The sequence below is a fragment of the Mobula hypostoma genome, chromosome 2 (genome assembly GCF_963921235.1).
Source record: "Mobula hypostoma chromosome 2, sMobHyp1.1, whole genome shotgun sequence".
Lineage (NCBI taxonomy): Eukaryota > Metazoa > Chordata > Chondrichthyes > Myliobatiformes > Myliobatidae > Mobula > Mobula hypostoma.
In genome coordinates this window covers 250,610,380-250,628,534 of record NC_086098.1, presented here as the reverse complement: position 1 = coordinate 250,628,534, position 18,155 = coordinate 250,610,380, and the positions used below count along the sequence as shown (strand labels likewise).

The 18,155-nt window shown below is 40.7% G+C and overlaps 1 protein-coding gene across 1 annotated transcript in view; it reads left to right on the top strand.

Moving 5' to 3' along the window:
• The window catches only part of ctnnbl1 (catenin, beta like 1), a 271,790-nt gene that overhangs the window by 46,258 nt on the left and 207,377 nt on the right, over positions 1–18,155 (top strand). Inside the window, exons 3-5 of the mRNA XM_063032890.1 lie at positions 1,097–1,203; positions 4,945–5,084; positions 8,436–8,533. Of these exons, the coding sequence (XP_062888960.1) occupies positions 1,097–1,203; positions 4,945–5,084; positions 8,436–8,533 (345 nt within the window). The remainder of the gene's footprint in view (positions 1–1,096; positions 1,204–4,944; positions 5,085–8,435; positions 8,534–18,155) is intronic.

The window sequence follows — 18,155 nt, the reverse complement described above, 5'->3', positions numbered from 1 at the left end:
ACCGAGAGCCAAAGCTCTGGGTCATTGAGGCATGCAAGCTTCCAAACCATGTCAAGGCTGTGGTCCTCTTGGAGGAGAGTTGTATATGGTTATGTATTTTGATAATAAATTTACTTTGAAATTTGAATTTTTAACTCTTTATTATTTTATCTGACACCATTATCCATTAAAAGCCTCGCTATCTTAGTCTTGAAAATTTCAGTTGATTCCCAGAATGCTTCCTGGCCTGCTGAGTTCCTCCAGCATTTTGTGTGTGTTGCCCAGAAAGCTTCATATGTTAAGCAATTCAAGTTTCCATCGTTCTCCTGAATATGAAAACTGATCTGTCCTGTTTCCTGCTTCTTGCCTGCTGCATTCACCAGCAACTTTGATGTGTGTTGCTTGAATTTCCAGCATCTGCAGAATTCCTCATGTCCTGTCATTCTTATTTATATTGAAATGATATGCTTCACTGGCTAGACCAATATCGTGCCCCTTTAATCATTCTTGCAGAGCTGAATTGGAGCTGCTTTTTGTTTTGAGCCTCTGGAATTTATTGCTCTAAGATTGCTCTAGAATTTGAACCAGCTTTGAAGAATCAGTGATATGTTTTAAGATTTGGTCACTTGGAAGAGTGATTCATACTACAAAGGTATCCCTCTCCAACAAGATAACACCTATCCTTGACATTAATGGTATTACCATAGTTGTGTACCTGTCCATCAACATCCTGGTGACCAGAAATTCAACTGAAATAAACATTGCAGCTACAAGAGCCATTCAGTTGCTGGGTGACCTACCTGACACCCCAAAGTCTGCATGTTTATGAGGCACAAGTTTGAAATGTAATGAAGCACTCTTGGCTTGCCTAGAAATTCTATTAAGTTTTAACCATTGAGGATAAAAATGCAGCTCACAGTGTACCACCGAGACTGTCCGTTAGCAGCTTGCTGGCATCTGTTGGAAGAGTGTGGGTGGTATTCCTAAATAGTCCAATGTAAAACAGCACAAGAAGGCAAAGCTTTGACTGTGACAAGCATGATTTTGACTTTCTAGATCTTTAAATGCAGAGAAACAAATGTTTCTTTAGTGGTTAATGATGTTTCTTTTGCTTCAGGCTGAACCTTTGGATGAAAGCTCAGTGAAGAAGATGATCCTGACGTTTGAAAAAAGGGCCTATAAAAATCAGGAGCTCCGTATCAAGTTCCCAGAGAACCCAGAGAAGTAAATGTTTTACTTTTCTTTATCAAACCTCAAATATTTAACCTAAACGGATAAAGAAAGTGGGGTTTTGCATTATATTCTTTGATGTTTTATTACTGCAGGACCTTAGACAACAGTAACTGTGCAATGTACAGTGTGTGCATTGTTTATTGATTGTCTATAGTGATAATTGATGGCTTGCTTTGCACATCGCCTGTGTGGTACAACAGTTTTAATTGACTTATCAGGCAGTAATGGAACACCAGCAGAAAGAAATCATTCTGTGATTTTTCTTGGTGATAACAGCAAGCAGAATTACCCACAGCAGTTAACTATGTTTTTCACCTAGCTATATTTTTCACTTAATTTACAAACACAATTGTTTGTATTTTGCCATTAATAATTTCTAAGTGCCAATGATTTAATGTTTGCTTAGGTTTATGGAAGAAATGAGTTGGCAAAGCTACCCAAAAAATACTTTACCTTGAGACCACTTATTTGAAAACACTGTACTATTTGTTTGATCCTAGTTCTAGCACCTAGCAAGGCACCAGTTTAATTCTGATCTTTAAGTGTGTCACAATTTTCAAAATACGTCTGTACTGTACTACATATTCTCACAGATAAGCTCTCTGAAACACCCACAGATAATTTTGAATACAACAAACTGGGCATTGAACTCAAAGATTTTTCCAAATTACAAACCACTATCTTCAAAATACAGGTTTCCCCTGCTATCTGAAAGTAGAGCGTTCCTATGAAATGGTTCGTAAGCTGGAATGTTGTAAAGTGAATAAGCAATTACCATTTATTAATATGGGAAAAATTTTTGAGCGTTCCCAGACCAAAAAAAAACAACAAAATCATGCCAAATAACACACAAAACCTAAAATAACAATAACATATGGTAAAAGCAGGAGCAGGAATGATATGATAAATACACAGCCTATATAAAGTAGAAATACTTTTCTGCAGCACTGTCTAGCGCAGCGAAAATCTTGCGCAAGTGCTCTCGGCAGAAACACTCTCTCCAGTAACCTTCAAGCTATGAAGCTGCCAAATCATACCAAATAACACATAAAAATACACAGCCTATATAAAGTAGAAATAATGTATGTACAGTGTAGTTTCACTTTCCGGAATTGGGAAGACTCCAATAAATTGCAGTTTTGTCACAGTTAAATACTTGCTTATACGAATAACCACCTGACGCAATCGGCAGTCGCCTCTGATCTGGGCTGACATAAACATGCCGGGCGGCACCTAATTAATTAGCATGTTTATTTCGGCTATTTTCTTAAAGATGTGCTGGGTGCGTTCCGACTACCGCTGCACCAGTGCATTCTTCGCGGCAACGTATCGGTACGCGGCCGGGAGGTTGGGGACCTCTGCTGAAACTATGAAGCTGCCCTCGCCTCAGAAACTGATCAAACCACCCATGACTACCTTTAAATTACACTTTCACAACACTTTCATCACCATCGTCCAGTTCTTTCTGTTTCAGCTTATTAAAAAGACTGACTGATTTCTCCTTAAGTATAAGAAAACTTAACGGAACACCACGCTTTGTACACCCATCAATCCACTCAAGCAACACTCTTTCCATTTTATCCATTATTGGATGCCGACTAAAAGAGACCACTTTGCTACGAACAGAACCAACAGTAATGTCGGTAGCTTTCAAAATTCTTTCTCTCTGCTTATAAATAGCGCGAATGGTGGACGCAAGCAAGTTCAACACGCAGACAATGTCCTTACTTCTTTCGCCACGATTGAAACGCTTAATTATGTCTTGTTTTACGCTAAGTGTAACACCCTTACAAGCTCTTTTAGGCTTTTCTGATACCTTAGAACTCATCTTGCTAACGGATACACAAAATAAATTGAGATAAAGCACTTGTTTAAGCAGTGCTGACTAGAATGTAGTTCTGGGGGAGGAGCTTGGCTGTTCGGGTGCGCGCTGCCTTTTTTCGTAACAGCGACAACATCTTCTGTTAGTGAAAACAAGTAACTAATGTAGGTCTTTCGTAACAGCGAGGTGTCATAAAGCGAACGTTTGGAAAATGGGGGCCACCTGTATAAAGTCCATGTGACTGAAAGCAGGAAATTCAGACAAATGTTACTAACGGAGGAAAACAGTTTTGCTTTTGTTTAATGTCATATCTGTACCCAGTTTCCATGAGGATAGAGAAGCACTTGTTTATTTTATGCCTCACTATGTTTGGTAAATAGGGTGGCTGATGCTCTGGACTATTGTATTTTTTCCCTAATAACACTCAGCACTTTAATGCTTCAGGCATCTGCACATTCCATTTTGGAATTCCCTTCATCATTGCTGCAGTGCATAATGCACTCTATCTGATATACAAAGAGATCAATAATGTCTTCCTTTTTTTAAAGAAAGAGGCTTCCCTTCCTCCACCATCAACTCTGCTCTCAAACGCATCTCTCCCATTTCAGGCACATCTGCTCTCACCCCATCCTCCTGCCACCCCACTAGGAGTAGGGTTCCCCTTGTCCTTACCTACCACCCCACCAGCCTCCGCGTCCAACATATAATTCTCCGTAACTTAAACCGCCACCTCCAACGGGATCCCACCACCAAGCACATCTTTCCCTCCCTCATCACCATTCAGGGCCCCAGATAGTCCTCCCAGGTGAGGCGACACTTCACCTGTGAGTCAGCCGGGGTGATATACTGCGTCTAGCGCTCCCGGTGCGGCCTTCTATATATTGGCGAGACCTGACACAGGCTGGGAGACCGTTTCACTGAACACCTACGCTCTGTCCGCCAGAGAAAACAAGATCTCCCAGTGGCCACACATTTTAATTCCACATCCCATTCCCATTCTGACATGTCTATCCACGGCCTCCTCTGCTGTCAAGATGAAGCCACACTCAGGTTGGAGGAACAACACCTTATATTCCGTCTGGTTAGCCTCCAACCTGATGGCATGAATATTGACTTCTCTGACTTCCGTTAATGCCCCTCCTCCCCCTCACACCCCAGCCCTTGTTTGCTTATTTTATATACTTTTTACTCCCCCCCCCTTTTTTCTCTCCCTCTTTTTTCTCTCCCTCTTTTTTCTCCCTCTGTCCCTCTCACTATAACTCCTTGCCTGCTCTCCACCCTCTGGGCTCCCCTCCCCCTTCTCTTTCTCCCCAGGCTTCCAGTCCATTCCCTTCTCCAGCTCTTAGGTCCACCCCCCATCTTCTCCTATCATTTCAGATCTCCCCCTCCCCCTCCCACTTTCAAATCTCTCACTATCTCGTCTTTCAGTTAGTCCTGACGAAGGGTCCTGGCCCGAAATGTTGACTGTACCTCTTCCTATAGACGCTGCCTGGCCTGCTGCGTTCACCAGCATTTTTTGTGTATGTTGCTAGATCAGTAATTATAATTGCTTTAATTACATGGAGTCATTTGCTTCTCAAATGCATAATGTCAATACTTTTCTGTTTTCAATGTGCTGTATAAATAGTGTGTGTCCAGAATCAGAATGAGATCGGTGAAATGGTAGTGGAAATTGAGCAATGTATTGGTCTGGATATAGAGAGCCTTTGACTCTTTGCGGCTTGCTTTGTGCACATACTTTTGTCAACTCTTCTCATAGAGCCAGTGGCCTTACCTTCCTTTCATCATTATGGTTAAATTTATGGAACTGGTTGTTAAAATAGTTCAACCGAAAACAAAAAATTCAACCAATTATTGAAAACTTCATGCCACTAAAATATTTTAACAGTCTTTTTCTGTTTACTTTGTAGGTTCATGGAGTCGGAGTTGGATTTAAATGATATAATACAAGAGATGCATGTGATTGCCACTATGCCAGACCTGTACCATTTACTTGTGGAACTCAATGCTGTTCAGTCCCTGATTGGTCTTCTTGGCCATGAAAATACTGATATCCTTTCAATAATAGTTTAATAAAACTGTTCAGAACTTCATGATGTGCATCTGCCATCTTTTTTTTGTACCTTATGGAACTGAACTTACTCACGACATACACTCGGTACACCTCCTGTATACGCTCATGGTCCTCTGCTGCTATTAGCCCGTCCATTTCAAGGTTTGACGTGTTGTGCATTCAGAGACACTCTTCTGCACACCACTGTTGTAACATGTGATTATTTGAGTTACTGTCACCTTCCTGTCAGCTTGAACCAGTCAGGCCATTCTCCTCTGACCTCTCTCATTAACAAGGCAATTTCACCCATTGAAATGCTGCTCACCAGATGTTTTTTGTTGTTTGCACAATTCTCTGTAAACTCTAGAGACTGTTGTGCTTGAAAATCCCAGGAGATCAGCAGTTTCTAAGATACTCAAACCACCCCTTTGGGTACTGACAATCATTCCATGGTCAAAGCCACTTGGATCACATTTCTTCCCCATTCTGATGTTTGGCCTGAAAATCTCGATCATGTCTGATACTGATGATTGTCTGATTAGATTGAATTTGAATTTATTTATTTAAATCTTACATCCATCCCACAGTGTGAAGGAGTAAAAATCTTTGTGTTGTGCTTCCGTGACAATGTACAGACATGTGAATTTATAAGTTTAATGGCTTGTAGAAAGAAGCTGTCCTGTAGCCTTTTGGTCCTGGCTTTAATGCTGTGGTATCGTTTGCCAGACAGAAGCAGCTGAAACAGTTTATGGTTGGGGTGACTAGTGTCCCCGATGATCTTCTAGGCCTTTTATACACACCTGCTGCTGTAAATGTCCTCAGTGGAGGGAAGTTCACATCCACAGATGTGCTGGGCTGTCTGTTCCACTCTCTGCAGTGCCCAACGATCAAGGTTGATGCGGTTCCTGTACAGGCAGTGCTACAGCCAGTGAAGATGCTCTCAATGGTGCTCCTGTAGAAGGTCTTGAGGATTCGGGGGCCTATGCGGAACTTCTTCAGTCACCTGAGGTGGAAGAGATGCTGTTGTACTTTTTTTTGCCACAAGGCCAGTGTGTACAGTCTAGGTGAGATCTTCGGTGATGTGTATACCGAGGAACGTGAAACTACTCACCTTCAGAAGTGTAGACCCATTGATGTTGATCAGGGTGAGCCTGTCATCCACAATCAACTCTTTTGTGTTTTGGACATTGAGGGAGAGGTTGTTATCTTGACGCCACTGTGTCAGAGTGTTAACCTCTCTCTGCAGGCTGTCTCATCACCGCTAGAAATAAGGCCAGTGAAAGTTGTGTCATCTGCAGATTTGATCAGCAGATTGGAGCTGTGTGTGGCAGCACAGTTGTAGGTGTAAATGGAGTAGAGGAGGAGACTCGGGGCACAACCCTGGGGGGGCACCTGTCTTGAGGGTCTGAGGGGCAGGGGTGAGGGAGCCCATCCTTACCACCTGTCGGAGATCTGATAGGAAGTCTAGGATCCAGCTGCACAAGGTGGGGTGCAGGCCGAGGTCTCTGAGCTTCCTGTCAAGTCTAGAGGGAATTATGGTGTTGAATGCTGAACTGTAATCCAGGAACAGCATTCTAACATATGCATCCTTCTCCTCTACGTAAGTGAGGGCAGTGTGGAGTGCTATGGCTATAACATCATCGGTAGACCCATTCCGTCAGTAGGTGAAATCCAGTAATTTGCATTAATAAACAGGTGTACAGATAAACTCAATAAAGTGGCCACTGAATGTAAATTTATAATAATATGCGGCGCAGGAGATTGACATGGCCATTTATGCTAAGCAGATGTATATGTCCTGCAACTAACTTATTTTCAATAACCCAAGCAGCTTTTCTGCAATAATTTTTACATGTACAAAATAAATTCCCTTCTTTTTATTGACCGAAATTATGGCGATCTGCCTTAATGTTTTTCCAAGTGTCACCTGGTTTTAGCCATGGAATATTTTAGTGTTCTCTGGTGAGATTAATAAGCGCTACAGAAAGAAGTTTTTTATTTATTTCAACAATTTGTTATTTAACAATTAAACCTTCTGAGGGGTAAGGTAATCGTGTTTTCATAAAATGTTCTCTTTTTTAAATGAAAATTTCATAACTTATAATGTGGAAATCAATGAGAAAACCCAACTTTTGTGACAGTCTGGATTTACATAGAACAGTATAACACAGGAACAGGCTCTTTGGCCCACAATGTTATACCGAACCAAATAAATTAGTAATCAAATGACCAACTAAACTAATCCCTCATACCTACACAATGTTCATAATCCTTCCATTTTCCTCACATTCTTGTGCCTATCTAAACACCTTATAAAGGTCCCTAATGTATCTGCAACCGCCACCACTCTGGGTGTTTAAAAAAACAACCTTTAAAACGACCACTTCTCAGCTTAAATGTGCGCCCTCTAGTATATATTTCAACCCTGAGAAAAAGATACTGTGTAATCTTATAGGTCTCTATCAAATCCCCCCTCAACCTCTGCTGTCCCAGAGGAAACAACCCAAGCTTGTTCAACTTCTCATAGCACGTGCCCTCTAATTCAGGCAGCTTCCTGGTAAACCTCTTCTGTACCCTCTCCAAAGTCTTGACATATTTCCTATAATGGGGTGGCCAAAACTCTACATAACACTCCAGATGTGGTCTAACGAGGGTTTTATAAAGCTGCAATATAACTTCATGACTATTGAACTCAATTCTTCAATTAATAAAGGCAAGTATGTTTTTCAAATGGTTTGTTGAGTCTTTGTTAGCAAGTGTGGACAGACCAGAGATAAAGGTAATGTGATTACGTCTGGTAGGAATTTTAATGATATGAGACCCCTTGCATGCCAGCACCAGAGAAATGTGTTCAATCCTGACGACTGGGGCTGTCTGCACAGTTTTCATGTTCTCCCCATGTCTATGTGGGAATCCTCTAGGTGTTCTGATTTTCACCCATTTCTTGATGATGCAAGGGTTGGTTTGTAGTTGACTATGGTAGTGTGTAGCTGAGTGCTAGAATCTGGGGGTGGCAATCTCAGTAATTTTATTTTCACCCCAATGTACTTCCCTGCCCTTCAGCAAAACAAACCTATCAGAAACACAAAGCAAGTCAGTCAGCATCTGTGGAAAGAGAATGGTGTTAATGATTCATTTTGATAAAGGATCTTTTTTCTGGAATGTTAACTCTGTTTTTCTTTCCTCAAATGCTGAGAAATTTTAGAATTTCAGCATCAACAATTTTTTGGTTTCCTGATCATCAGCTTCTTCTATTGAGTAATGCTAACAAAATGAATGTTATTGTTTAATAGTGTTGCTTGTGTGCAGATTTTTTAATGTGTTGAATGATCTTTAACGAATTGCTACATGTTTCCATTGCGGTGGTAGACTTGCTGCAGGAGCTTACTGATATAGACACCCTGCATGAGAGTGAAGAAGGAGCAGAAGTTCTCATAGATGCTTTGGTGAGTGCAGTGATTTTTCTTTTTCTTTATAGACTTTTGCAAACTTGTCCATAGATGGGCAGGGGATGCCAGACAAATTGGGTAAATAGGTGGTTTGGGGAATGCTCTTTCCACCATTCACACAGGACTTTCCAAATTCTCCTTTCTGATGACTACTTTGAGCAGTAATAGGCTAGGCATTCCCTGGAGTCAGTGGGACTGACATGGAGTTTCAGTTTTCAATTGTACAAAGCTCTGTGCAAGTTGATCTCAAGTTTCACATCATTATGTTGCACTCACAGGTCTTAAAGCAGGCTTCCTAAGACACAAGCGTAGTGTCTATGGGGTATTTTCTACTGTTGCTTGCAAGAGCAAATAGAAAGATAGAGCTATAAACAGAGCATCTGTTAGTGAGGGTAATAACTTTCATTTAACTGAAGTGTTTGGGAATAACAATATATCAAGAGTCATGCCATCAAACATGCAGTTTAGAAAACACCACTGCAAATATATATAATAGACGCTCTTTCTGTCCAAGAACAATTAAGCTATTTATATGATTTGACAGTAATCAATTGGTTGCTCAAAAATTAGCTGTTTCTTACTAAGCATTTTTATTTGTCCTTTCATTTTTGCATTATGCATTTCGGGCATTTTCTAAGCTCTTTGGCGGTATTAGTTCCAGAGACTGGAAAATTGCAAACGTCACTCCACTCTTCAAGAAGGGAGAGAGGCAGAAGAAAGGAAACTGTAGGTCAATTAACCTGACCTCAGTGGTTGGAGTCAATTATAAAGCATGTGATTTTGTGGTACTTGGAGGCACATAATAAAAAGAAGCTGCAGTCAGCATGATTTCCTCAAGGGGAAAATCTTGCCAAATCTGGTGTAATTCTTTGAAGAAATAACAAGCAGGATAGACAACGGAGAATCTGTTGTTGTTGTGTGCTTGGATTTTCAGAAGGCCTTTGACAAAGTGCCACACAGTGAGGCTGCTTAACAAGCTACGAGCCTATGGTATTGCAGGAAAGATTCTAGCATGGATAAAGCAGTGGTTCATTGGCAGGAGGCAAAGAGTGGGAATAAGGGGAGCCTTCTCTGGCTGGCTGCCAGTGACTAGTGGTGTTTGACAGGGGTCTGTGTTGGGACCGATTCTTTATAGGTTATATGTCAATGGTTTAGATGAAAATGGGTGGAGAAGCAGGTAAGTTTTAAGGAAGTAGGCTACAGGTGGACTTGAACAGATTAGGAAAATGGGCAAAGAAGTGGCAGATAGAACACAGTGTTGAGAAGTGATCTGGACCTGCTGGGAAAACGGGTTGACAAATGGCAGATGGAACTTGATGCAGACAGGTGTGAGGTGTTGCACTTTAGTAGGACAAACCAGAGTAACAGGGGCACTGTGGTGTGCAGTAAAGCAAAGGGACCTTGGGAACATAGATTCATAATTCCTTGAATGTGACATCACAAGGAGATAGCATCGTGAGGAGAACTTTTGGCACATTGGCCTTCATAAATCATGGCATTGAGTACAGAAGTTAGGAATTTATGTTGAAGTTGTATAAGATAGTGGTGATGCCAAATTTAGAGTACTGTTTGCAGTTCTGGTCACTACCTACAGGAAAGATAAAAATAAGCTTGAAAGAGTGAAGAGAAAATTTACACAGATGTTGCCAGGACTTGAGCATATGAGTTATAGGGATCGGTTGCATAGGTGAGGACTTTATCCCCGGAGCACAGGTGAATGAGGGGAGATTGATAGAGGTATGCAAAGTTATGAGGGGTATAGATAGGGTAAATGCATGCAGATTTTCTCCCCTCAGGTTGGGTGAGACTAGAACCAGAGGTTATAGGTTTAGGGTGAATGTTGAAATGCTTCAAGGGAATCTGAGGGGGAACGACTTCACTTAGAGGGTGGTGCGAGTGTGGAATGAGTTGCCAATAGAAGTGGTAAATGTGTGTTCGATTGTACCATTTAAGAGAAGTTTGGATAGATACATGGATGAGTGAGGTATGGAGAGCGGAGGTCCAGCTGCAGTTAGGTGGGACTTGGTAGAAAGCTAGGTTGGCGCGGACTAGATCATCCGAAGAGCCTGTTTCTCTGCTGAGTTTCCTTTTAGTGAAAAACATCTGAGACTAGTCATACTAATGCTGACACGACGTGCTGCTGCATATTTCTTTATAAATGAAAATTATATTCTTTGGAGTTGCATAAATAACTTGGATCATTTATGCCAGTAAATACCACCTTGATCACGTTCCAGGAATGTTGAGGGCCCACTTTCTCATTCTGACAAAGGCTGGAAAACTAAGCATTGATTTTTTTTTGTCCCAAGTTCGTATTTTTAAAATGTAATGTGAGTTATCGTCACCAATTACAATATAAGGCTGCCGCATTGAACTGGTGTTTTGGAAAGGAATACTTGTTTCCAAAAATGTATGTGTGAGACTATCATTAAAATATTAACAGAAGTATGTCCAATCCTTGTGCAAGTATCTGCTGTATAGATTTCTATTTGACTATCTTTTGTCAATGTTGCCAGGTGTTCCCTTCTACCTCTTGCACTGGCATATAGAGCTGAGGTAGGTTTCACTTTTTGGCAGTGCCAGAATATGCAGTTCTGTCTGTTTTTGGAGAAGAACACCAGAGTATAAATTGCTTTCTATCTGATTCTCATAACTTTCTCTGAATACTTAACCACTACACTGGAAGGTTTACCAGAAGATGGACCTCTGGAATCTTCACCAATTGTATTTATGACTAAGAACTACAATGATGTAGACCACAAATTTTTATTTTTCATTTTGCTCTCGAACAGTAGTTAGTGTGGGTTGGGGTGGGGAGTGAGTTATGATTATGATTGAATAATCTTGTAGCTGCAAGAAATGTAGAGAAGAGGATGAGAATTCCAGGACAAGGATGTGGAGTGCGTGGAGTGTAGAGTGCTTGTTCAGGTGTTTGAAGTGCAGTCTCAGTAGTGGTGCTGGTAAATAGAAACGTTACTTCTATTGTAAATGAGGATACATAGCAACAAAAAATACCTTTCATGAGGTCTTTGGGACTTTATTTCCTGAAGTGTAGGAGAATGAGGAGGGATTTGATAGAGGTATAAAAATTATGAAGGAAACGGATAGGGTTAATACAATCACACTTTATCCCAGAGGTTGGGTCAAACTAGACTGAGAGGTCATGGGTTAAGAATGAAACGTGAAATATTTGGGGGGATCCTGAGAAGCAACTGCAGTTATCAAGTGTAGAACAAACTACCCATGCTGGCCATAGGTCTGATTTCAATATTTTAGAGAAGGTTAGGTAAGTACATAGACACTGGGATATAGAGGGGTCAATGTGACCATTCGGAATAACAGTTCAGCGTGCACTAGATGGACTGAAGGGCCTGTTTATGTGCTGTACTGCTCTATGACTATATTGATTGAGAAATATTGGTTGGACCACCCGAAAAAATACTTTTTCTGATCATGTTGTGGAACATGACAATTGCTTGAACAGATAGATAAATGTTTCACTTAATGGACTGCATTGCCAGCACTACTATGTTTTATACTTAAGACTTTACAGTTGACTACTAGTTAGACCATTACCACCCACTGTAACCATGGTCACCACTTCATAAGCTACCACTCCACTGTACCCATGGTCACCACTTTGCAAACTACCACCCACCTGTACCCATGGTCACCACTTCACAGACTACCAGCCACCTGTAACAATCATCACCACTTAGCCCATCTGAGTAGAGTTTGGCAGGTATGACGTTGTGGGTGTCACTGAGTAGTGGCTGAAAGAAGGTCGGGGGTTTAACATCCAAGGATACACATTGTATCAAAAGGACAGGTGGGTAGGCAGAGGGAGTCGGGTGCTCGGTTGGTAAAAACATGAAATCAAATCCCTTGGAGTAGGTGACAAGATGAGAAGATGTAGAATCCTTGTGGGTAGAGTTAAGAAACTGCAAAGGTAAAAATACCCTGTTGGGCCTTCAAATAGTAGCCAGGATGTGGGATAAAAATTACAATGGGATATTGAAAAAATAGTCGTGGAGAAATTCAGTTTGGTGCTGAATCCCAGGAGAAGGAATTTGTAGAATGCCTACAAGATGGATTTTTAGTGTAGCTTGTGGTTGAGCCCACTAGAAAAAAAACAATTCTGTATTCAGTGTTGTGCAATGAAGCAGATTGATTAGGGAGCTTAAGGTAAAAGAACCCTTAGGAGGCAGTGATTATAATTTGATAGAATTCACCCTGCGGTTTGAGAGGGAGAAGATAAAGCCAAATGTATTAGTATTACAATGGAGTAAAGAAGTCATAGAGACGTGGACAAGGAGCTGGCCAAAGTTGATTGGAAGGGCGTACCAGCACGATTGATGGCGGAACAGCAATGGCTGAATTTTCTGAGGGCAATTTGGAAGATGTAGCATAGATACATCCCAAAGATGAAGAAGTATTCTTTAGGGAGGATGAGGCAATTGTGACTGATAAGGAAAGCATAAAAGGAAAAGAGGGGGCATATAATATACAGTACAAACTATTGGGAAGTTAAAGGATTTGGAAGTTTTTAAAAACCAACAGAAGACAACTAAAATACCTATTAAGAATGAAAAGATGAACTCTGAAGGGTAGCTAACCAATAGTATAAAAGAGGATAACCAAAAGCTTTTCCAGATATAGAATAGAAGAGGGGAAAGATTGGATATTGGACCACTGGAAAACAACACAGGAGCACGAGTAATGGGGGACAAAGAAATGGCAGACAAACTTAGTAACTTTTGTGTCAGTTTTCACTGTGGAAGACATTAGCAGTATGCAAAAAAATTTGAAAGTGTCAGTCGGCGGAAGTGAGTGCAGTTGCTATTACATGGGAGAAGGTGCTTGGGAAGCTGTAAGTTCTGGAGGAAGATAAATCACGTGGACCCAGATGTACTATGCCCCAGGTTTCTGAAAGAGGTAGCTGAAGAGATTGTGGAAGCATTAATCTTTCAATAATCACTTCATTCTCAGATCGTTCCAGAAGACTGGCAAACTGCAAATGTCACTTCACCTCTTAAGGAGAGTCAACAAGGGTCTCAGCCCAAAACTCATCCAGCATTTTGTGTGTTGCTCTGGATTTCCAGTATTTCTTCTGTAGAATCTGTGGTTCCAACATTGTCTCTCATATCCCATTTCAAAGCATTAAAAACTGGAATGGAAGCAAATCATCCTCAATCCCATGGGTTGCATAAGAAGAGAATCTGCCAAATAATACTTGACCAGAACAATCTTGGAATCTGGTGGAACTTTGTATGTTCATAAGTGAACCAAAGAGATGTTGGAATTGGAAGAGGAAAGTCCAGGTGGAACGCAGAGGTCCACCTGTTAATTCATGGATTCAAAGGCAGCTTACCTTGCCTATCTCAGCCCTACTTTCTGCATCCAGAAATCTCAGTGGTATTGTGTATTTTAAATAAATATATGCATCCTCTAATAGTCAAACATTTATAGAAGAGAAAGGAACATTAAGGGCAGAGAAAGATATTTTTGGAGGACTAATCAAATACTTTGTTAAAATTGTTAGTTTAAGTGGAAGACTTTGAAGAAGATTAAGAAAGAGGTAGGAAAAATTAGAGGGAGAATTAGTCACTATATGAATAGTTAACATCCCAAAACATATTAAGGGTCTAAATATTGGGGGCATAAACATGAAAAACAGATAAGGTAATGAAGAATGTGAGTGTTCTTTTATATTCGTTTCAAATCTGATAGGCTACAAGCATTTGTGTGCTTTGTAACACATTGACATCCATTGACCCAGAGCTGTACCATTGCAGACATTAACCTTATAAAATATTAGATACTGTAAATTCTCGTTTATCCTGTATTTAGGCATTGGGGATTCTCATGCAACCAGCACAAAATTTCTAGGAATATTAAGCAATGCTATAAGATGCACAAACTCTAAATTTAACTTCAATTGTAATGCAAAATAAGTGTGAAAATCTATATTTAGTTAATTTACATTTATATTAGGGGCAGGGCAGTTGTAGGTTGTATGGCAGCAACATCCTCTTTGAAGATTTGGCAAGTACAGTCATTCATCTGTGTTAAATTTGCTGTATTTTAATATTGTTAGCCTTAAAATAAAGGATTGCGGTGCTAAATAAGGGTAAGGGGCTGATGTATAGTTCGGCAGAGTGTTAAAGGTGTGTGCAAAAAATACAAGTATGGTAGTAGAGCTTTGAGCAATTCTCGTTCAACCAGGATACTTAAGCAACTGGTATCTGCCCAATGGCTGAGACTTTACTGTACCTTAAGTTGTCCAAAATACTGCAGTGTGTATTCTCTTTGGATCTTACTTCAATCATGAAAATAGATTTAATTCTTGTATTTAACTGAGATTAAATTAGTATTATTGCATTATTTTGGCTGCATGTCCATATATTGTGGGTCTTCCTTCTATAATGAATAAAATAGGTTTTAAGCTCCCGGACTTTCCGTTTTTCCACATTAATGTGCTAGCCCTTGGGGCCTTCAAATGCAAGGTAAGTTTTTGGTTAAGATGCACTTTCAGTTGTATTACCCTTTTTATTTGGTCTAGTGCATATTGGTTGCATTTTTTTTTCTAAATAGGAATTTTGCATGGCAGCAATTCCAGTCAGGTTTGCAGAAATGACTTTAGTAATTCTGTTGATTGGAACTGATTGTGTAATATTGTGGGAGTCTTGTGGGATTGTAAAAATTTGCAGTGTTACAAGTATTTTTAGATACATGGGCCAGTCTTTCATTAAATATGACATTTTTGCAAAATGTGCCTCAGAAAAAGATCTTTGAAAGATCTAATTTGAATATTATTAAATCTGTTATAATTGACCCTGCAGAGTCAAGGGATCAGATTAATTTAGAATGTTGTTTAGTGCATCATATTCACTTGCACTGTTAGGTATAAAATCAGAATGAACTTATTATTGATGTGTGAGGAAAAAGACTCATTAAGGAATCAGATAATGTCTTTGTTCTAAACTGTCTACTTTGTCAGAATATTCAGTGCTTTATGAATTATCAGCACAGCATCATTCCTGAGGGCAAGCCAAAATTCATGCAAGGTTGATTATTTGCTATCTAGAAGTAATACAGAAGACAAAAAATAAGATCATAAGACATCAGAGTAGAATTAGGCCATCGAGTTTGCTCCAGAATTTCATCATGGCTGATTCATTATCCCCCTCAAGCCAATTCTCTTGCATTCTCCCCATAATAAGACCATAAAATGAATTTAAATACTAATCCAGTTAAGCCATTTGATAGAGGGGAAAAGATATACATCAATTAATGCAAGGCGATGTGTGATAATATTAATTTTAACTGTTAAATGGAAAAGGGCTTAATCAGTGCATTGATTAGGGACTCCAGATGCATTGTAATCGAACTTTTGTTGCAGAAATTGTTAGTGAACGATAAAGGCTCTTCAGAGAGAGGATTTAGATATTCTTGTGAGAATAAAGTAAGTTCATTCAAATTCTGGGTGTCCCAGATTGACTAAGATTATAGAGGTTAAAAGGAGTCAGGGAAAATGTACAGCATTGTAAAGTTCATAATGCGATGGAAAACTAAATTAAATTTAGAAAGTGGAGCTGAAGAAGAGGAAATCTGATAGAATGAAATAAAGGGGAACCAGAGGAAGGTGAAGATGATGGCAGGTCTTATGAGAGCAGGGGAGGGGAAAAAGAAGGGTTAAAAGGGCTGGAGGGAAAAGGGAGAATGGGGAGATTAAGGCTCGAAAAAGGAGTAACAGCATACTCTTGGGCAACATGAAAGAATTCAAAGGCATTTTAGAAATGCAAATAGTATCCTTGTTTTTGAAGAAATGTTAAAGGTGACTAAGGACCTACCATACTATTCCACACCCTCACTTCGGGAAGTCTGATCACTTGGTTGTACTTCTACTCCCCGAGTATAGGCAGAGACTGAAGACTGCAGCACCAGTAGTGAGGACCAAGAAGGTATGGGCAAGGGAAGCACAGGAGCACTTACAGGACTGCTTTGAATTGGTAGTCTGGACCATATTCAGGGATTCATCTTCTGGTTGAGTATGCTGTATTTGTTACTGACTTCATTACAACCTGTGTGAATGAGTATGTGCCTACAAAGACTTGCTGTACATTCCCAAACTGAAAGCATATTCAAGGACATTTTCAACCTCTCACTGCTACGGGTGGAAGTTCCCACTTGCTTCAAAAAGGCAACAATTACACCAGTGCCAAAGAAGAATAATGTAAGCGCCTTAATGACTATCGCCCTGTAGCGCTCACGTCTGCAGTAATGAAAAACTTGCAGACATTGGTCATGACTAGACTGAATTCCTGCCTCAGCAAGGACCTGGACCCACTGCATTTTGCTGATCGCCACAATGGGTCAACAGTAGATGCAATCTCAATTGCTCTTCACACGGCCTTAGACCACCTGGACAATACAAATACCTATCTCAGAATGCTGTTCATTGACTATAGCTCAGCATTTAACTCCATCATTCCCACAATCCTGATTGCGAAGTTACAGAATCTGGGTTTCTGTATCTCCCTCTGCAATTGGATCCTCGACTTCCTAACGGGAAGACCATAATCTGTGTGCATTAGTGATATCTCTTCCTTGTTGACGATCAACACTGGTGCACCTCAGGGGTATGTGCTTAGCCTGCTGCTGTAGTCTCTCTTTACCCATGACTGTGTGGCTAGGCATAGCTCAAATACTATCTATAAATCTGCTGATGATACAACCATTGTTGGTAGAATCTCAGATGGAGACAAAAGTAACACCCATCAAAGTTGCTGGTGAACGCAGCAGGCCAGGCAGCATCTCTAGGAAGAGGTACAGTCGACGTTTCAGGCCGAGACCCTTCGTCAGTCCTGAAACGTCGACTGTACCTCTTCCTAGAGATGCTGCCTGGCCTGCTGCGTTCGCCAGCAACTTTGATGTGTGTTGCCTGAATTTCCAGCATCTGCAGGATTCCTGTTGTTTGGAGACGAAAGGGTGTACAGGAGTGAGATATGCCAACTAGTAGAGTGGTGCTGCAGCAACAACCTGGCACTCAACGTCAGTAAGATGTAAGAGCTGATTGTGGACTTCAGGATGGGTAAGATGGAGGAACACATACCAATCCTCATAGAGGGATCAGAAATGCAGAGTGAGCAGTTTCAAGTTCTTGGGTTCAAAATCTCTGGTCCTTCAGCTATAAAGAAGGCAAGACAACGACTATACTTCATTCGGAGTTTGAAGAGATTTGGTATGTCAACAAAAACACTCAGAAACTTCTATAGATGTACCGTGGAGAGCATTCTGACAGGCTGCATCACTATCTGGTATTGAGGAGGGGGGCTACTGCACAGGACTGGAAGAAGCTGCAGAGGGTTGTAAATTTAGTCCGCTTCATCTTGGGTACTAGCCTACAAAGTACCCAGGATATCTTCCAATAGCGGTGTATCAGAAAGGCAGCGTCCATTATTAAGGACCCTAGCACCCAGGGCATGCCCTTTTCTCACTGTTACAATCAGGTAGGAGGTACAGAAGCCTGAAGGTACACACTCAGCAATTCAGGAACAGCTTCTTCCCCTCTGCTATCCCATTCCTAAATGGACATGGAACCTATGAGCACTACCTC